The 21,382-nt window shown below is 42.9% G+C and overlaps 2 protein-coding genes and 1 long non-coding RNA gene across 12 annotated transcripts in view; 2 read left to right on the forward strand and 1 right to left on the reverse strand.

Annotated features, from left to right (window-relative positions):
- The window catches only part of LOC107390532 (histone-lysine N-methyltransferase SUV39H1), a 58,841-nt gene that overhangs the window by 13,974 nt on the left and 23,485 nt on the right, over positions 1-21,382 (forward strand). The window lies entirely within an intron of this gene.
- tpd52l2b (tpd52 like 2b) overlaps positions 1-21,382 on the reverse strand; it is a 31,925-nt gene that overhangs the window by 10,201 nt on the left and 342 nt on the right. For 6 of the 9 annotated variants that reach the window (XM_015967312.3, XM_015967308.3, XM_015967306.3 and 3 more), the window contains exons 2-5: positions 18,365-18,522; positions 17,253-17,401; positions 13,744-13,791; positions 5,079-5,180 (exon numbers count right to left, since the gene is read on the reverse strand). In XM_015967312.3, coding sequence (XP_015822798.1) covers positions 5,079-5,180; positions 13,744-13,791; positions 17,253-17,401; positions 18,365-18,522 — 457 coding nt within the window. The remainder of the gene's footprint in view (positions 1-5,078; positions 5,181-13,743; positions 13,792-17,252; positions 17,402-18,364; positions 18,523-21,382) is intronic. The other 3 variants (XM_015967311.3, XM_015967305.3, XM_015967304.3) reach the window with 1 other exon arrangement.
- Positions 3,838-4,100, forward strand: LOC139063316 (uncharacterized). The gene is made up of 2 exons (XR_011516668.1): positions 3,838-3,902; positions 4,044-4,100. It is a non-coding gene; the product is annotated as an uncharacterized lncRNA (long non-coding RNA).

Consider the following 21,382-nt stretch of genomic DNA (forward strand, 5'->3'; position numbering starts at 1 on the left):
TTCATGAAAACTCACCGAAATTATCTGAAATAGTGAATCAAATACTCATTTACCCATAATAAAAGATTTTGACTTAGATGTCACTTTTTATATAATTACATTTTCATTTATCCAGAAGCATCCTAACGCATCAAAACATTCTCAGGATCAATTTCACCGACTTTATGAACAAGCGACATCGTCTAATGTCTACTTCCACGGTCCTGCCTCAGAACTCATGCTCACCTGACACAAGTATAGTAACACATACATATTCTATTACTCTAGACGTTAATGTTTTCATTTAGCTAACAGAATAATGAGATCTGCAGCATGTTTTGTGATGTCAGTTAGGAGTAGACTAAGGCCTAGTCCACACGTTGCCGTTTTTTTTTTTTAAACGAATATCCGCCCCTCCAAAAACTTGCATCCACACCACCTCGTTTCAAATAAAAACTGTCCACACGTACCCGGATAAATACGTTGTTAAGGACATGCCAGACCTGTAGGCGGCAGTACTTCCCCCGTTCTTAACCTCGTCCTTCGTCTGTGGTCTTCCACAAGGAGCAGTAATTCCACTTGCAAAAACAAACAAGCAGAAAGCGCTTGGACAATTGATAAAGCGAGCGCAGCTCTGAGGGCATCCATGCTGTCGGCTAGTGTAAACACAGGTCGCACACGTGATGTCAGCATTTTTTTGTCGCGGAAAGTGACGTTGCGGACCTTAAAACTCCGGTTTGGTCCGTCCACACGCAGACACCCAAAACGGAGAAAATGCAGATCTTCACTTTGGCCGGAGTTTTTAAAAAGATCCGTTTTCGTGTGAAAAAACTCCGTTTTCGTGTGGCTGACAGGCCAAAACGTAGAAAAATATGTACGTTTTGGCAGATCCCCGGCTACGTGTGGACAGGGCCTGATATATCGGGCAGATATTTACTGATTTTTATACATCTGCATCATACACTCACCTAAAGGATTATTAGGAACACCACACTAATACGATGTTTGACCCCCTTTTGCCTTCAGAACTGGCTTAATTCGACGTGGCGTTGATTCAACAAGGTGCTGAAATCATTCTTTAGAAATGTTGGTCCATATTGATAGGATAGCATCTTGCAGTTGATGCAGATGTGCACAGATGCACAGAAGCATCTACGACCTGAAAGCTCGCACTCAGGCTCAGGCGACTCATCAGCCTGTTTTTTCTTCCGTTGGGTATCTGCTTTGTACTCTTCACACACAGTGGAGGACGTGCTCCTTGCAGATGTCTCAAAGATGTCAAAGTGATCCAGCAGACCTGCTATGTAGTAGTTACACAATGACTGAACCAGATCAACGGCATTGCAAAGGTCCAGTTCTACTGCTTGTAGTGCGGTACTCACACCCTGGAAATGCTGCAGGATGGCCTTCCGCATTTTGCTCATGAATGCAATTTCCAGTCTGTTCATCTTTTTGTGAAGTGTTCTTGCTTCTCATCTTGTGCCAACACTTTGATGTTCATCATCTGCAATGCTGACTAATGCCTGCAGGATTCCAGCCTAATTCTGACTCAGGGCTTTGGTTGCAACAGCATGTGCTGACCATCTTGTATCAGAAAGCAATTTCAAAGTCTCTATGCTTTTATTGTCATTGGGCTGCAAGCCTGCTCTGATCATCTGCCAGCGTGACGGGTCTTTGATGAATCCATCAGTGAGTGCCCACTCTGCCAGTGCCAGCATTTTCATATTTGTCAACATGAGCTTTTAAACAAGGATCATACTGACTGATCAGCTCCTTGCAGCTTAAATAATTGCCATTATTAATATCTCCAAACCTGCGTCTTTCCCCTCTAAAAGCAAGTCCCTGTGCTGCCAAATATTTAACCACTGTGTAACGTCCAGAAAGGGTCAGTGTTGACCTATATATCGACCACACAGTGACCGGTCCACAGACGTAATTCCACTATCTAGGTGGATTTGCTACTCTAGCACCCAGAAGACTCTGCAGGGCTTGTTGACAGTCCGTGAAGACAAGATTGTGGAACTTATCTCAGACTGCTGGATTCCACACTCTGAATGAAAAGAGAACTTTTACAACTCATAAGTTAAATAATCATAAATAATCGTATGGTTGAATGAACCAGATGTTATATTAAATGTTTGAATAATCTGTGCCTAATCGGTACAACACCCACAGCGGTGTAAACCCAGCACCAATCCGCCTATCGATCTCCCACTCCATCTTTCCCTCACTCGTGAAGAAGACCCCAGGTTACTTAAACTCCTCCACTTGGAGCAGGACCTCATCCTTGACCTGGAGAAGTCATTCTACAGGTTTGCCACTCAAGACCATGGTCTCAGCTATTTTAAATATTATTCTTTCAGTTCACTGGCGAGGTGGTACGAGTGTCTGCTCCTGAGACTGGGAGATTGTGGGTTAAAATCGGACCCATTGCTTCCACGCTCGACACTAAGCATTAAGGGGTTTGATTGGGGGGGGGGGGGGGGTTAAACCACCAAATGGTTTCTGAGCACAGCCATATCTGCAGCTCACCGCTCCCCCAGGGGATGGGTCCAACGTGGAGAACAAACTAAACCCACACCAGTGTGTGTGACGACTATCCATCCATCTATTTTCATCCGCTTATTTGGAGACGGGTCGCAAGGGCAGCAGCCTACACCGAGACCCAGACTTCCTTCTCCTCAGCTACTTTCGTCAGCTCCTCCAAGGGAATCCCAAGGTGTCCCCTGGCCAGCCAAGAGACATAGTCCCTCCAGCGTGTCCTGGCTCTTCCCTTGGGTCTCCTTGCAGTTGGACGTGCCTGGAAAATTTCACCAGGGAGGCGTCCAGGAAGCATCCTGATCAGATGCCTGAGCCACCACAATTGGCTCCTTTCGGCATCAAGGAGCAGCGGACCCACTCCGAGCCCCTACTCCTGTTTCTGACATCTGCCATTAAACCATAAAGCAGGAAATCACGTTATTTTTGCTGTTTGATGTCATATATGATGTTGTTCCTCTCCACTGCCAGGATTAGAACCATGAAAAACACACCGCTGCACTGTTGGAACGATGCTGTGAGTAAATGATCCATTAAATCACACTAAAGCTTCATATATATTGTAAAGGTGAATGTAAAGGTGAACTATTTCTTTATGTTTAACAACGGCAAAGGTATACAGGCTTTTATTTTGATAGCATCATAGCAACCATAGGCGTCATTTTAACCGGGGACGCCGGGGACATGTCCCCGGCAAAATTTGTGATTGGCAGCTGTGTCCCCTCCACTTTCAAAAAAGCCTGCCTTTATTGTCCGCAGCAATTTTTAAAGAGCAAGTCACCCCCAAATCAACTATTTTTTTCTGATAAACTATATAAATGTGTGTCTAATCGTGCTGCAGACACGTGTAGTCAATAGTTTTGCACTTTAGTGCATTTTAGTTAAAATTTAAATTTTCTGCCTGAAACTGTCAGTGTTGTGCTGTTGTCAGGTAAAAACTCTTCTGCATTTGAATTTAAATCTGCCATCGCTATTGGCTAAGAGGTATGCTATGATGTAAACTGGTACATTATGATGTCACAATGTCGTGAGTGTGTGTATTTGTTAGTGGCTCCACCCTCTCGGTCTGCTAGGCAACAGCATTTGTTGCATTTTTCAAACATGAAGTGGGAGTGAAGTACGCTTCTTGTAAGGGGTGACTTGCTCTTTAAACCCCACTCAAGTGTATGGTTATTGTCCCCAGCAATTCTGAAAACAAACTGACGCCCTTGATAGCAACCGTAGCCAAGTAGGGAGGCGCAACGGGCGCAACACAGAAGAAGCAAACGGAAATCTATTAGAAGAAAAGACAGAGCAAAGGATAGGCTATTAACAGCTCATGGAGAAGAAGACAAAGAAAGTTTGAAGAATACTTCTGTCTAGCTTCAGTTGATAAGGGGAACAAGGTTTGTAACTATAATTCAGAATGTTGTTATGAAAACGGAACGTGTCTATATGATTGTATTAATTGTGAAAACGGCTACCAATGTAATCAGTTATGCATTATGGTTTATTTTATGATTTATTTATTTTTTGTTTATGCCTAGCTCTTACGTTGGTTGGTTGATGATACGGACGGCTCAATAAATCATCATTCACCATCAGTTCCGGCCTTCTCGATATTGACTGAATGCTACATATATATATATATATGAAAATGAATCGCTGCAATACTTGTATTTTGAAAATAACTGGGGATTTTACACTGAAACTGCGTGATTTCCTGTCTAGCCCTATGCTAACAATATTTGACGCATCCCAGAAGCAGCTTGCGGAAAAAAAATAGAACCCAATCCTATCTTTAGTGGCACGGTGACGCGTCTGAAAATTGCCGCATCGCTGCTGGTTTCTTACACTCCATAAGTCTATAATGAATTTTATTTGAAGCAGTGCCATTCCATGCCACTGATGCTTTCAGTGTGTAGTTGGGGTAAGGGTATAGCTCTGGCCCAGTTTTCCACGGCCAGGATGAAAACCACATTGTTCCTCCTGAATCCAAGTTTCAACAATCCGACGGACCCTCCGCTCCAGAACCGCTGAATAGACCTTACCAGGGAGACATAGAACTGTGATCCCTCAGTAGTTGGAACACACTCTGCAATCCCTCTCTTTAAATAAGGAACTGCCCCTGACGTCCACTCAATACTGCAGAGCCACATCAACCAACACAGCCCCACGATATCCAGAGTCTTAAGGAACTCCAGGTGGACCTCAACCACCCACGGGGCCTCGCCACCAAGGAGTTTTTTGACCACATCAGTGACCTCAGTGCCAGTGACTGGAGTCCAACAAAAACTCCCCAGACTCTCCTTCCTAACTGGAAAATGTGCCGATGAGGAGGTCATTCAAGTATTCCGCCCACCGATCCACAACGTCCCGTGTAGAGGTCAGCAGCAAACCATTACCACTGTAAACAGTGTTGGTAGCACACTGCTTTCCCCTCCTTAGATGCCAGATGGTGGACCAGAATCTCCTCTTGCGCTCACTGAACTCCTCCCATGCCTGTGTGTGTGTGTGCATGCGTAGCATTGCTAATTCCTCTTGGGTTTGCTAACATGTGTTCCAGTTGTGCTGCACTGTACCTCATGTCACCCAGTCTTTTGGTAATGGCCGAGCTCACTGTGTTGAGAGCTGCACTCGTCTTCTGTCCAGCCTGGGACAGTGTTTCTTGAGTCTTCTTGTAACTGGAAGAAATAAAAAACAGAAAGACGAAAATGGATAAACAGAGAGAATAAGTGAGAGCCAAAAAATGGAGAAATCAGAAAAGAAAAATGAATAGACGATTAAAGTATAGCAACAAAACTACTGAACCAAATAAAAGTTGCTGGAAATACAGAATAAAAAAATAAATGTGGAATAAAGAACAGAAAACATAAAAGTGTCATAGATGGTTAAGGAAAAATATACTGGACAGACATTCTTTAGCAAGAACACAAGTGAACAATCAGCAATTAAAAAATAAATTCCTGTCGAGATGTTAACTTTGAAAGACGGCCTGGACGTCTCTGAACGATGGTTGCACTTCCATCTTTCTTACATTTTTGGAATTCTTTTGCTACACTATTTTGACTGATATGTAAAGCTTTGCTGATCGTCTTGTAGCCCTCACCTTTGTTGTGTAAAGAAATCATCATCATCATCATTTATTTCTACAGCACCTTCCACTACCTTTGTAGTAGCACAAGATTCTGTACACTTTCACAATAAAAGAATGAAGCAAAAGCGTAGTACCATACAAGAACCTCGTCACTGAGTTCTGGACAAGGTGATGGTGGGAAGTGCACCTGAGTTCACACCAGAATACACAGCATTACAATAGTCAAGGCATAATGATACAAGTGCATGTAAAACTGTTTCTAAATGGGCCCTCGACAACATTGGCTTGATCTTAGCGATGCGTTAGAGGTGGAAAAAAGAATGTACAACCACCAAAATTTGTGCAATTAAACCCGAGAGCAGCATGACATTTTACACCTAGGTCTTTGACAACCGTCATCACACGAGGGGCTAATGAAGAGGTCAACCTCAGGGGCTGTACGAGCAGTCCTACCAGGAGCTTGGCAAAATTAACTCAGTTTTGCTCTCATTTAAGTGCAAATAACTGGAGCTCATCCATAACTTCATTTCCTCCATACAATCAAGGAGTGGTGAAAGCGAACCACCCAACCCCTGGCAAAGCGGCAAGTAGAGCTGACAATCATCGGTGTGAAAGTGGAATTTCACCTGGTGTTTCCTACGCATTTCTCCCAATGGTAGGAGATGGATCATAAACAAAAGGGGGCCCAAGGACAGAGTCTTGTGAGCCCCCCCCCCCCAACTGAGGTGTTCCCAGAACGAGGTGGCTCCTCCTTCCAAACACAAAAACTCCTATTGACCAGACAGGATTACAACCACTGGAGGGCCAAGCTACTGCTGTAAATGATGCAGTAGGATTGTGTGATTCTGCCTGGCTTGCCATAAATGTAGCGTTAAAGACTGACTACATATTTATTAAAAATGACCAATAAGATTTCATATTTCATAGTTATATGGAATTATCAAATCTTATTGGTCATTTTTAATAAATATGTAGTCTATTTTTAATGTTACAGTATCAAAGGCTGCCATCAAATCCAGTAAAAGTAGTACTGTTGTCCCAGGAGAAATCAGCGGCAAGCCCACAGGCCTGCCCACAGCCTCCCACCCCCAAGCCGGCCGAGTCCGGAATCTAGCGACCTGGGACCCAGGGGCGACCAGCCCCGCCAGGGACCCAGCAGAGCCCAGAGACTCAGATCCCACCAGACAGCCACCAGGATCAACCAGACAGATGCCAAAAATCTTAAGCTCCTTGACACTGGAGCCGCAAACACTCCGGCAGACCAAGGCCGGGGTGACACTAGTACAGACTTAAACACGCTTGTTGAATGATTTGTTCAAAAATCGGATTTTTATTTCACTTCCACAAAACGCTAATTCTAGATTCAATATTACAAAAAATGGGACTGTTTGCCATCATATTTAAAAGCTGTCCCATCCAAAAAACTGCCATGGAATAATTAATGTTGACGACAATGACTTGCATATTGAATCGACTTGCATCTGTTGACTTGTTGATGACTTGAGCATATTTGATATTTTAGCACAAAAGTGGCCCGACATGGACAAAAATTATAAATCATTCTTCGTTCTGGGTTTGATTTACTGCTAAATGCAGCAGCACTTTGTTCATGATCAGTTTCAGTTGCACTTCCTGCTTGTTTGAGCAAATAAATTAAGCTTTATGAAATTTTATTTCTGGAATTTATTCATCATCATTGTCATTACATTGAAGTTGGACAGAAGACTTGATTATGACTTGAAAACTCAAAGTTAAGGACTTGGACTTGACTTGGACTTCCACATTATTGATTTTGGACTCGACTTGGATTTAGTTGTCTTTGACTTGGACTTGATTCTAGACTTGACTGGAAAGACTTGTGACTTACTTGTGACTTGCAAAGCAGTGACTTGGTCACACCTCTGCCAAGTAATGTGTCTATGGTTATATTGTGATTTCTTAGTAAATATTCTATTTGGTGAGAGAAAAACTTTATTGTATTTATCCTAGTGGATCTATAATTAAACGGGTAAACTAGTAGTAGCACGTCCAATGTCTAGGAAAGCAAAAAGTTATTATCAGGAGAGAGAGAATGTATTAGTGGTTAGCAGCAGTGTGCTAGTCGATGGCCCCCTCCATGAGGCCACCACAGCTCAACAGAACATCGTTGTAGCTTCTTCTGGGGAGAAAAACACTTAGAGAGAAAATTAAGTTAACAGCTGAAATAGCAGGAAATAATACAGTTAAAGAGCAGATAGTAGAAGAAAGCAGTAGAGTGTGGAACGTGGTCAGTGTGTCCTCCAGCAGTCTAAGCCTATAGCAGCATAACTACAGAGATAACTCTGGATAATCTATCCTATTTAGATGGAGGCATGTTGGAGTCAGGGCAAGGGAGAGCCGTCTTTACCGACTGTACACTCCACCTCCCTCTACTCCCCCACTTGTCCAGATCTAGGCTAACATCAGATTTTAACCATAGGATCTGGATCTAAGTGCTGCCTTTGACACAGTAGACCACACTATTCTTTCAACTCCTTTAAAACAGATCAGCCTCTCTGGTGCTGTTCACAGATGGTTTACATCCTACCTCACAGACAGGACTTTTATGGGGAGTTTGGATACCTGCTCTTCTATGGTTCATGGGATTACATGTGGTGTGCCCCAGGGTTCAACTTTAGGCCCAGTGCTTCTTAACCTTTATATGCTCCCTCTTGGCGGGGTCGTCAGGAGACACGGGGTGAATTTCCACAGCTACGCTGATGACACAGTTGTACAACTGTGTCTCCTGACGACACACAGCCAATGGACGCACTTTTTACCTGCGTTTTAGACATCAAATCCTGGATGGCATAAAACTATCTCCAGCTCAACCAGGAAAAAACAGAAGTTTTAGTCATCGGTCCTGAGGCCCAGAGAGAGAAACTTTAACCGAAATTACAATCTCTGTCTTTTTATCCTTCTGAACAAGTGAAGAACCTGGGTGTGATTTTTGACTCTGAGCTGACTTTTATCCCACAAATAAAATACATCACAAAAGTAGGTTTTTATCCTTTTAAGAATATCGCCAGAGTCCGCGCTTCTCTCTCGGGCCAATACAAAGACACTGATGCATCCCTTTATCACCAGCAGAATAGACTACTGTAATGCCCTGCTTTCTGGTCTTCCCAAAAAGAGCATTTCAGGCTTGCATCTTTTACAAAACTCAGCAGTACGTGTCCTAATGAAGACCAGGAGGCGGGAGCACATTACCCCAGTTTTAGAATCGTTGCATTGGCTCCCCGTATGTTTCAGGATCGATTTTAAGGTTCTCTTAATGGTTTTTAAGTGTCTTAATGGTCTTGGGCCTTCTTATCTTTCGGAACTGCTTTTACCTTACGAACCCTCACGACCTCTGCACTCCTCTGGCAGCCGTCTCCTTGTGATTCCAAAAGTCAGGATGCACACCCTTGGTGAGGCGTCCTTCCAATTTTATGGCCCTCGTCTCTCGAACAGGCTGCCAGAGGACCTCAGGGTTGTAGAGAATGTTCATGTTTTTAAGAGCAGACTTATGACAAGTATGGACTTGGGCACGTTCAACATGCCTTAAGGCTGTGGTTGGCACTAAATGCACTGTGATTTATTAGTGTGTGATTGTTCAGTAAAACAATGTTGATTTTATATTTCTTCATCAAGCTGACGCAGTGATAGCTTGCTCCTGTTGTATTGTTGTGTGTCCCTTTTCTGCAGGTCTAGAAGCAAACCCTGTTTATCATTGATTGTTTATTTTTGTGGAACCCCCACCCCCACCCCCAACTGTCTCTTCCTTTCTCTTTCACCTCTGTCTCCGTGTCTGGTCGGAATTACAAGCATTCAAAAACAATAACAATAAAGTTTTAAGTATCAGGTGTGACATTAAAGCAGCAGCGTTGATGCTCCACCTGAGAGTAAATCTGTAAGGCTTGTTACCAGCATTCAGACATCAATTCTGTTTGCTTCACAGCCAGACAGGACACGGGAGGGAAAAAAAAAGACTTAAGACTCCCCATTTTTACCATAGCTTTTAATTGATATCTGTTTTTAGTTTCATTGCTTGTTTTATTTTTATTTTATTATTTATATTTTAGTTGTATTAGACATTTATGTCTTAGTGTTTTACTATCTTTTAATCACTTTTTTAGTTATTTTACTATCCATATTAGCTCGTATAATTTTAGATGTTACTTATTTGTTCGTGCCAGTGTTTTCCTCTGTGTGGGGCCCTCTGCCTCAGGGGTGGTGGTCGACTGTGGCGGCCTGGGCGCACCTCGGGGAGGGACCGGTGGCAGTAGTGCTCGGCAGCCTCGCCTCTGTCAGTGCGCCCCAGGGCAGCTGTGGCTACATCGTAGCTCATCACCATCAGTGTGTGAATGGATGAATGATACACTGTAGTGTAAAGCGCTTTGAAGTTCTTACTCTGAGAGGCGCTATACAAGTGTGAGTCATTTATCATTTGATTGATGGGGCCCCATAAAATGCGTCTCGTTTTGAGAGGGTTTGTGTTTTTTGCCGTTTTATCTAGATATGGATGTAAACGGGTATGGTAAATTTGTCTCATAAAAAAAAAAAAAAGCATATATATAATTAATAAATACACCCTGTTTCCTTGCTGTGGGTCAGAACATTAAGAACAACTTGTTTTTCATGTTATTTCTCATCACACAGGCCAAGAGTTAGCTACAGCTAACCAGGGAGTAGTTAACTTTTTATCTGAAACTTTGTTTTTTCCATATAATTTTATTTAACCTAGGGCGCTCTTTTAGGAGTGACACTCTTAAAGCGCTACACATGCATTCATTTTTTTCTTTCTTCCGGGACCCATGAGCCGACAGAAAAGGGAGACTTGGGCTCCCTATACCCGATGGGAGGGGTGAAAGTTCAGGGACCATGTGTGTGTACGCTGGCTAGCTGGGCCTAGCTTGTTTCAATATTCCTTACAGCACCTTTAAGAGGTAAATTCATCTCTCTCATAGTGTTTGAAGAAAAGGAGGGAAGAGAAACTGAGGAGCTACAGGATGAATTTAAAAAGCTGTTGGTAAGGGATAGTATTAAACCAGATAGAGCCAAAAAAATTCTATTAAAAAACTCTAAATGACATTTTCTCTGAGGAAACGCTTGAGAATAACTTTTTTTAAGGCAAAAGTATTACAAAATAGGGGGGAAATCAGCAAAGCTATTGGTATATAAACTTTGAAAGCAAGAAATGGAAAATACCATACATAAAATAAATTTAAAAAAAATGACTAAAAAGATAGAAATTTAACTGGAGAAGATACAAGAAAGTTTTGAGTTTTTTTAAAATCATACTCTCTATTCTGATTCTTTAAATACAAATGAGAATAGACAACTTTTTGAAGTCTCTACGTTTACCAAGTATTTCAAACTCTCAAAATAAGGATTTATTACAACCGATAACAAGCAAAGAATTGGATTTGGCCATAAACAATTTGAAGATCCGGGACAGATGGGTATACGGTGGAGTTGTATAAGGCTTTTAAATAAGAACCGTCTCCACACCTGTTGAGCACTTTCAATCATGTGATGTTAAATGGGGTACTCCCCCTTCTTGGAGGGATGCAATTATTTTGGCTATTACAAAAGCTGGGAAAGATGAAGAAAATGCGGCAGTTACAGACCAGAGAGTGTCCTCAACTTAGTTTTTTTTAATATTTACAACCACAATGGCACATAGGTTAGAGAGTTTGCTCCCGGGATTTATCAATTTGGATCAAACAGGGTTTATCCAACATGGATAAACATTGAACATTGAAATTTGGCTTTGGGGAAATTTTTTGTAACAATAATAAAATCCTTATACAATAAATTGAGACCACGGATTCAGAAAAATGGGGATTTATTGGACTCGTTTGAACTGGAGAGAGGTATGAGACATCTCGTACCCGATCTCGCACCTCCTTTTCACTCTTTATATAGAACCTCTGGGTCAATGTAAAAGACAATCCGTGTCAGTTAAAGGAATTGCAACGTCAGGAGAGGAGCAGAAGGTGGTGATGTTCGCAGATTCAATTCAATTAAAAAATACTTTATTAATCCCAGAGGGAAATCGATTGCTGTAGTAGCTCAGAATAATAATAATAATAATATGATGATGACGTGTTGGTCTTCCTAGATGACCCTGGGAACTCATTTATGGTTTTAATGACACTAGTAGCACAGTTTGAGAACTTATCGGCGAAGACGCGCCGGCAAATGTTTTCTCTAAATTGGGAAGCCGTTTCAATTAAATATTTGGGAATACTGGTAACAAAAGATGTTTCTAAATTAGCACAAATGAATTACGATCCCATATCTGCGACCATTAAATCTGATCTGCACAGATGGTCTCCAATTCCTTTTATGAAATTGAAATCTAGGATAAATGCAGTCAAAATGAATATACTACCTCGCTTATTATGTGTTTAGAACCTTACCGATAGAGGTAAGTGAGAATCGTTTTAAGGAATGGGATAAGTGGGTTTTCCTTTTCATTTGGTGGGGGACGACGAAGAATTATAATTATCAAATATGTATTTGATGTTGTTTGTGTCAATCATTACTGTTCAGGTGTTCTTTTAAGGTCTCTGTCTTTTTGGAATGATTTCTATTATGTTGTCCACATTTTGTTTCCATAATTTTATTTTGCAGTTTAAGGGGGGCAGCAGCTATGGCTTTTAGCTCCATGTCCTCCATGAAGAACTCACAAAGCGTAGCGGACAATGGGTCACTGGGACATGGCAAAGCCTTCCAGTTGTTTGGAAGTAGGCCATCTGCTGCCTGCAGATAAATGAATAAGGAAGTAACGCCACCAACAGTCTAGTAGACAAATATCACCAAAACCCAACCAAAATAACCATAAAAATAACCATATACCTCAAAACATCAAGAGGTGCTTTTGCAAAAGAAAATGCGCGTTGGTTGATAATCATCCATCCATAGACCTAATCCCTCAAAATCTTAACAGCTTGTTTATTGCTGGGTGATTTTCCATTACTTGATCAAGGCCCCACAAATTTTGCTTAGAGATTTTTTTTGTACTTCGAAAAATAAATAAATACATAATAATAATAATAATAATAATACAAAACCTCGCTATAGTGATCATTCTGTTAATTTTTTTTGTCAAGTCAACTTGGTAAATATGGTGCAAGGACAAAGAACCTGTGATTAAAGAAATTTACAAAAATATTAACATTTTGCAAACAGTGCAATGCAAAACTCTTTGCGCTAGCTAGCACATGACTTAACTGACAAAATCAACATATTTTAAGATTAATTGATGAGACTCTGGGTTGTTATAAAAAATTGTTGTTATCCAGGTGCATTAACTTTTGTTCAAATTCACATATAGGAGGCGCTAACGGGTCCAAAAGTTTATATTAGAATAACTGCTTGATGAATTTCCGCAAAACTTGGCACACATGTTCATAAGCATATCCTAAAGCCATACTTGGAAAATAGTTTAAAAGTGGGTGTGGCTAATAGGCCTTAAATATTTTGCCTGTTTTTCATCATGAAATAGATTCTATTCAGAAAATTGCAGATTTTATACATAACTGCCTCCCCTAGACCCAATAGATTCAGGTGACCAAAATATTTTGGTCAATTGTCTCTCCAAGTCAATTAGGTTATGGGGTGATAGCACGCAGACAGGGAAATGTGCAGAGGGGCGGGGCCGCGGGGAGTGGCGCAGGTTGTGGGACAACTCTCATTGTGGTTTGCAGGAAATAAACACATCTTTAATAGTAAAGAACATTAGATTAGGAGAAGAACATGGGTGCAGAAGCAGAACCAGAGCAGAGAACATGATGATGACCACACCAATCCAGTTCAGGAACTGTCACAGACCAGACAAAAGGGCGAAAGAAAAGCGTCTACCCAGAGGCTGTGAGGTTAATGACCTCTGACCCATAAGCTGACCTTTGCTTTTTATTAACCACCATCTGATTATAAAAGTTTAGAATATCTTTAGATAGCTTCTTTCCTCGGGCTGGTTAAAGGAACACTTTACAACCACCCATATTTCTGTAACAATGTTAAAGGATAAGAGTTAAATCTGAAATCCATCATAAAAGCTGCAGAGAAATAGAGAAAAATCGCCCAAACAGAAGGAAACCTTAGCTCATCTACAGCAAAACAGCACAAAAAGGTCAACTCACGCTTCAGAATGGGCAATGTCATCCAGTGTGGCTGAGGCAGACCGATATCTGAAGAAACAACAGCAGGATAATGACTTAAAGACACACACTTGCACATTACCGCTGCTCATCTACTTAACCCTCTCACTGTCCTCATGGGTGACCCCTCCAGGAAACGTGACCTTTGAGTTGGGTTGATGGTTTATCCCTTGAGGTCCACGTGGCAGGGATAAGGAGCGAGTACAACCTCACCCCTGCCACGTGGACCTCAAGGGATAAACCATCAACCCAGCTTAATGGTCACGTTTCCTGGAGGGGACACCCGATAGGACAGTGAGAGGGTTACGTATCACGTTTTACTTTCACTTTTGGAGCAGTCTCATCATTAATTATTCCATGGCAGTTTTTTGGACGGGACAGCTTTTACATTTGATGGCAAACCGTCCCGTTTTTTGTAATATCGAATCTAGAATTAGCGTTTTGTGGAAGTGAAATAAAAATCCGATTTTTGCACAAATCATTCAACAAGCGTGTTTAAGTCTGTACTAGTGTCACCCCGGCCTTGGTCTGCCGGAGTGTTTGCGGCTCCCGTGTTAGGGAGCTTAAGATTTTTGGCATCTGTCTGGTTGATCCTGGTGGCTGTCTGGTGGGATCTGAGTCTCTGGGCTCTGTTGGGTCCCTGGCGGGGCTGGTCGCCCCTGGGTCCCAGGTCGCTAGATTCCGGACTCGGCCGGCTTGGGGGTGGGAGGCTGCGGGTGGGCCTGTGGGCTTGCCGCTGATTTCTCCCGGGACTCTGACTGCTGGTTGTGACCCCCGGGGAGATCCTCTGCGCCTCTTGAGAGGGGGGCGGGGCTTGTCTGGTTAGTCTCCCTGGGGTCCCTGCACTCTGGGGCAGCTGCTGGATCTCTGGGACTTGGAGCTCATTTACATCTTCTACACATCTTTGGGGAGCAGATCTGTGGCCCCTCACACTCTCTGTTGGACGCGCCTATAGAGAAACCTTACACATACAAGCGCGTATGGTGCTCTCATAAGTATAGACTTGGGCACGTTCAACACATGTTTTAGGGCTGTGGATGGCACTAAATGCACTGTGATTTATTATTGTGATTGTTCAGTAAAACTAAGGTAAATTGTATATTTCCTCATCAGTTTGACGCAGCGATGGCTTGCTCTTGTTGTATTGTTGTGTGTCCCTTTGTTTTGTGTTTTTGTTTTCTTCTTCCTGCAGGTCTAGAAGCAGACGCTTGTTCATCATTGATTGTTTATTTTTGTGTACATGACCGTTCAGACTGCAGCCGCTTTCAAAAGCATCAGATGTGCGTCGGAATTAGTACAACGTATAAGTGACACGGATCGCATAAAAAAAAAAAAATCAGATCCGTGCCATTCAGACTGTCATAAAAAAATCATATGGGTCGCATGTGAGGAAAAAAGCGGACTTGATGCGTTTATGCCTGCAGTGTGAACGTAGGAATTTGCTTTGGTGGTCCTTATTGTGTTTTAATTATATGCACTAGTGTTTGTTAGTGTGTTTAAGCAATTATAAGAACTAATTTTGCTTTTTAGAGATTGTAACAAATTTGTAATGCTGGTGCTACAACCTTTTTTTCTGTGCTACAAAACCTACGACCTTCATAGCACCGGTGCGATAAGCTAACACTGTTACAGCTCTGAGGCCCTCTGATACGGGCTGTTGGTTCCCTGTATGACCGGCGCAAGAGCTTGGTCCGCATTGCCTGCAGTAAGTCAGGTTCATTCCCGGTCAGAGTTGGACTCTGCCAAGGCTGCCCTTTATCACCACTTCTGTTAATAACAATGACAGGATTTCTAGGGGCAGCCAAGTTGTTGAGGAGATCTGTTTTGGTGGTTTTCATCAGAACATGATCTCCAGCTTTCAAGTGTGAAGGAGCTGGGATGAGAATCAGCTTCTCTAAATCCAAGACCATGGTCTTGAGTTGGAAAAGGGTAAAATGCCTTCTCTGGATCAGGGATGAAGCCCTGACCCAAGTAGAGTAGTTTAAGTATCTTGGGGTCTTATTCATGGGTGAGGGAAGAAATAGTCAGATTGGAGCTGCGTCTGCAGTGATGAGGTGGGTCTGGATATGAGATTTTCCTTGTCAGTTATAATCATCAACATTTAAAGAGCACGTTGCAGGTTAGAGACTCCCATGAACCAATGTTTAGAGAAACATAATAGAAACTCGTTTTAAACATTTTTTTTACACATGAATAAATTATTTAGGCATTTAGAGACATTTTTGTGAGAATTTATTTATTTTTTTGCAAAACCAAGTGACGTCAGCTGAGGGAGTCCTGTTAGCTTAATCCAGAGAAAGATATGCATTCAAATGACAGAGAGGAAACTTGAAATGTTTATAATTCTACTTCAGCTGGACCAAAACCATAAAGTTATGAGTCTGCTCAACGTTTCCAGAGAGCAGAGACAAACCAGAGGGAGAAACGATCGGCCAAAGCAGAGAGAGAGGAGACGCAGCGGGGAGCAGCAGGTGAGTTAACGATGCTAGCTTAAACTCGTGCTAGCATCCCACCCAATATTGTACAGATTACTATCTCCACGTGGACCTCAAGGGATAAACCATCAACCCTGCTCAATGGTCATCTTTCCTGGCGGGGTCACCCATGAGGACAGTGGGAGGGTTAAACTAACCGAGCTATTTTATTTTAATTGTCTGTACCATATTTTAAAAGTATCGATATTTTGCCCAGCGCCAACCCATCCCCTTCCCCGCTCCACGGAGCGCACACACACACACACGCGCACGCACACACACACTAAGAGAAACTAATATTTTCTCTCGCTCTATAAATAGTACAAACACTTTGAACATAATTCTGGCGCTGAACCAAAGTCCCGCCCTCGTTACAACATTCATAAACTAAAAACAATGTTAGTGGGATGAGAGCTGAAAAGTCAGTCAGGACCGGTTACGTGATGGGCCTTCACATCACAGCGCTGCTCGTCAGCACATTCAGCAGGTCACACTTTTAAAAAAACACTTCCCCTTTTTTCTCTTACATTGAACTAAATAATTACACCAAAGTTTCTTTATTTTGCCAAACAGACTAGAGGAGGCAGACACCGAGCTGTCACAGAGCAGGAGTCATGGCAGACTGGCCTGTTGCTGGTCTCGTTTCATTTTGCTGCGCTGCTTTATCTCCGTGTTTTTCCAGGCTCAGCCCTTTGATGTTGGACTGGTTTAGTTAACTACCTAATTTAAAATGCTCCCACGCTGTGCATTTTTCTAACCGCTTTATGTTTGACTGAATTTATTTGATGATGTGACGAGCTCTTCTTCTGTGCTTTTGATAGTGGCGCTCTCGCACGCTGGTGGCTACGAATATTTTGCACCCATGCACACCAGAAGGAAGAGAGCCTTGTTGGCAGTTAACTGGGCAAAACTATTTTACTGGGTTACAGCATTAATGCAATTAACCAGGTTAACTATGCACATCCCCACCACACGTACTTGACATGACCCTTAACTAAAAAAAGTTTTGACACTTACGCATTGGATGTCTGTACATCTTGCCAGCTCTTGGTGAGGTTCTGCTTAAACTCGTCGAGCGGACGGAGACCCAGTTTTCTCTTCAGCTCGGCGGCGTGTCTCTCTTTGGCTGACAGCACCTGACGCAGGGTATTGATCTCCTCCTCTACCTGAAACACCAGACACACCAGTCATTTCACTTCCTCAGATCTTCACGGCTTCTGACTGGCCTTCAGAGAACAGCAGGGACGGCTCCAATTGCTACCAAATGCAGGAAGATTGCAATATATGCAACTGAACATTTAATAAACCTATAATTTGTAATATCAACAGGTAAGTTTTCAGGATTTAAGGACTGATAAAATAAATCCAAGGTTATCATATAATCTAGGGATGTTCTGATCATGTTTTTTGTTCCCGAACCGATTCAGAGTCATTTGCTTTTAAGAATCTGCCGATACCGGGTCCTGATCCGATACGTTAGAAATGCAGAGAAAACGAGAACATTTTTTTTACCTATATTTTATATAACGCCTTCTAGAGTCCTGGGATCCCCAAGGCGCTTTACAACACTATCAGTCATTCACCCATTCACACCCTGGTGCTGATGGGCTACATTGTAGCCACAGCTGCCCTGGGGCGCAATGACAGAGGTGAGGCTGCCGAGCACTGGTGCTACCGGTCCCTCCGACCACCACCAGCAGGCACGGTGGGTTAAGTGTCTTGCCCAAGGACACAACGACAGCGACAGACTGAGTGGGGCTCGAAACCACAGCCTTCCGATTACGGGGCGAGCACTTAACTCCACTGCTACCTTTCTCTGAACTCAACACTAAGTGCGCTGCTGGAAACTGCAGCACAACTGCCCCACTTCCTCCCTCTTGCTGCTTGCACGCGTGCAACAACGGAGTGGTTTCTGCTGACTGTTCTGGAAGCAGTGCAAGTACAGTTGAAGCATTGACGATGTCCCCGTCAAAAATATATATACAGACAGTTTGTAGGCATGTCCCTAAGCTACAGCAAATCCTATGGAAGGGAAATACTACATTTATAATCATTTCATCTAATACAAAGTTTCACACAATTTTCAGGTGGAACACACCTGACCCTACCTTAGTCTACAGGCTGCTGACCTTAGTGAGTTCAATGTGGAGCTCCTCAGCTTCTGCCTCTGTCAAGCCGAGCGGTGGGGGATGAGGGGAGTTCCCCACTGCTCCCTCTGCAGGCACATCGGACGGGCCTTCAGCGTGGTTCATACCAAGCCCCTTGTTAGGAGAGTTCAGGTTGATATCTGCCATTGAGAGAAGAAGATATTAACACTGCAGCCTGCTAATAAAACCCATGCCCTTCTCAACGACACACAAACTAAACACCAATTCAACTAGGGATGTCCCGATCCGATCACATGATCGGAAATCTGTCCAGATCACGTGATTTGAGACTCGATTGGGATCGGGCATAACTTTATGATCTGACCCCTATTGCGCACTAGAAGCATCAGTGGCGCAGAACATCACCGCTTCAAATAGAATTCATTGTAGTCTATGGAGTGTCACCAACCAGCTGCGGCGCAGCAATTTTCACACGTGTCCCAGAAGCGGCACACCGCGCCTTTAAAGATGGGATCACGTTCCATTTTTGCCACGAGCCGCTTCTGGGATGCTCCAGTTACCGCAGCTAACATGTGGCTAGGCAGGAAATCATCCACGGTTTCAGTGCAAAATCCCCAGTAATTTTCAAAATAAAAGTAATGCAGGGATGCACTTTCACGTATTTGAAGCTTACGTCCGGCCTAATGGCTTATTTACTCACAGCGTTGTTCCGGATGTGCAGCGATGTGTTTTCATGTCTTTATTCCTGGCAGTGGAGAGGATTGACATCTTATATGACATCAGCCATAACAATCTGAGTCCCTTCGTTTTGGTTTAATGGCGGATTGCATAAACAAACCACAACCGCAAAGTCTCGAGCAACCGCTTGATCTCACGAGTCAAGCGAGGAGCACGGCAGAGGAGCCGCTTCACTGCTGAGACTCTCCCGGTGTGCAGTTGAGTGCTGTGATTGCCACGAGTAAACCGTTTCACGTGGCTTCTGAGGTGGAATGATGTTGTGGAATCAGACAGATTGTGAGAAAGAAACCGTTGAATATAGTGAAACTTTATTTCGAAATGCCACATCAGATCAGGATGAACGGGAGGGGAAGTGTAGCAGGATGAAACAAGCCTGCTCCAAATTATGTGGGTTGGCGCATACCGGCTTCCGTACTCATGGGGGCGCTGCGAGTATAAAAGGGGGCTCTGCTCACTGTTGGAGCATGCTAAGGAACCTGCTGCACTCTGGCGTCAGCTGCTGTCCTCAAACTGTGCCTCAGTAGGCGATCGGCTCTGCTTTGGTGGTATGTACTCTACTGGCTAATCAACCAGCTCTAAAGAGAACCATACTCAAACTGTGTTGTGAACTCAACAGCTTGGGCATTTGTTTGTTTTGTGCTGGGCGTGGCGCTACCGCTCATCCCAGAGTGAACTGAGCATTGGGAAAAAAAGGTATGTAGCTCCTGCAGGGGACAGCATGCGAGCTGAATTAATCCAACTCAAGCTCTAGGTGTTACAACTAGGACAGGTGTTGAATACCTGTGCGCTGCCGGGCGGGGAAGCTTCCTTGCGGCCCAGATGATACTAGCTGGCGGACTGGTAGGTGTGGGCCTCAACTTCTCCAGACTTGGTCAAAAGCATAATTTGTTAACTTTGACTTTTCCTTGTGTTCTTTTAGATTACACTCTGTGGACTGGCTGGTGGCGCTGCTGTTTCGTTTTAGTTATTTTACTCATTCATTTTAAGTTTCTCCCCATCCTGTGGTCTCTACACGGACCTCTGTCCATCGTTGGAGGCTCCCCACTCTCAGCGTGGGGGTCCAGTGGGGAAAACAACCGTGTTTTATCCAAATAGTTTTAGTGATTGTTTGTTTGCTCTCCTTTTCTTTTGCGCAGGCTAGGACAGGAAGTGGTAAAGGTGGCCTCGGTGGTGGCGGTCCCGTTTTGTGCGTGTGCTGGTGCTGGGTTCCCTCACGTTGGCGTGAATGTTCACTATTGCCTGGGGTGACTTTATTATATTTTCTTGTGCTTGTTTCTTTTTGGGATTCATCACCCCGTGTGTCCATTCCCTCCTCCAGTTGGTCTCAGTCCTGCAAGTTTTATTCCCTGTTTGTCTTTTTGCCGCTTTTAAACACAAACATATTAAACTTATATATTTTTTAAACTTATTTCTAAAATAAAATGAATTGTAAATTTTGGAACCAACCACGTCCCATGCCTCATTTAGTGGAATGAACCTATGTGCCTTCTGATACTTACTTCCTTGGGTGAAATTCCCAAGGTGGTGGCGTTGTTGACAACTGTTGGCTGCTCCCTGAACAAAGTAAAAGGTTACAGCGTGTTTGGAGCACGCCGTATCTATTGATCCCTCTTCTATCGCCACAGATGTATAAGAATTGCAAAGTACAGAAATTATTTATTTTAATTTAAAGTATTTTTTTAATGAATCAAATCATTAAAAACGCAGTTTTATGTTGCACACAACTTTACACCAAAAAACATTTTAATCATTTCTTTAATTAAAGGTATTTTAATAGATTAAATAATTAAAAATGTAGTTTTATCTTGCACACAGTTTTTCAAAAACGATTAACTGGTCTTTTAATTTAAAGTTTAAATAAATAAAATCATTAAAACAGTTTGAGCTTTCACACAATTTAACAAACACGTTTTAATCGTTTTCAGTCTTGTAATTAAGTGTATTTTTAAACAGATCAAATCATTAAAACGCAGTTTTATCTTAAGTTTTACACAAACTTAGAAAAAGTTCATCAGCACGTTCAGATACACAACCTATAAGTGCGCTTTTATTTTGAAAGGCACTCTCGACCGAAGACTGTCTTGTAGCCGCGCCTGAAAAATCGAAGGACGGCTGGCTTGACGGCAGTGATTGGAAGGGGAGGTATCGCCGTTTCTGACAGGAGAACACATTTCCACTCAACACCAGGAAGCCTCAGTAATTCGATCCGATCCGCCCTTCACTCCACCTGCTTTTGCCTCTGTCAAGTAGCAGCGGGCCCATCCTCCACCCCTGCCCAAACACAACATTCTGTCCACAAGT

Source organism: Nothobranchius furzeri, chromosome 15 (genome assembly GCF_043380555.1).
Source record: "Nothobranchius furzeri strain GRZ-AD chromosome 15, NfurGRZ-RIMD1, whole genome shotgun sequence".
NCBI classification, from domain to species: Eukaryota; Metazoa; Chordata; class Actinopteri; order Cyprinodontiformes; family Nothobranchiidae; genus Nothobranchius; species Nothobranchius furzeri.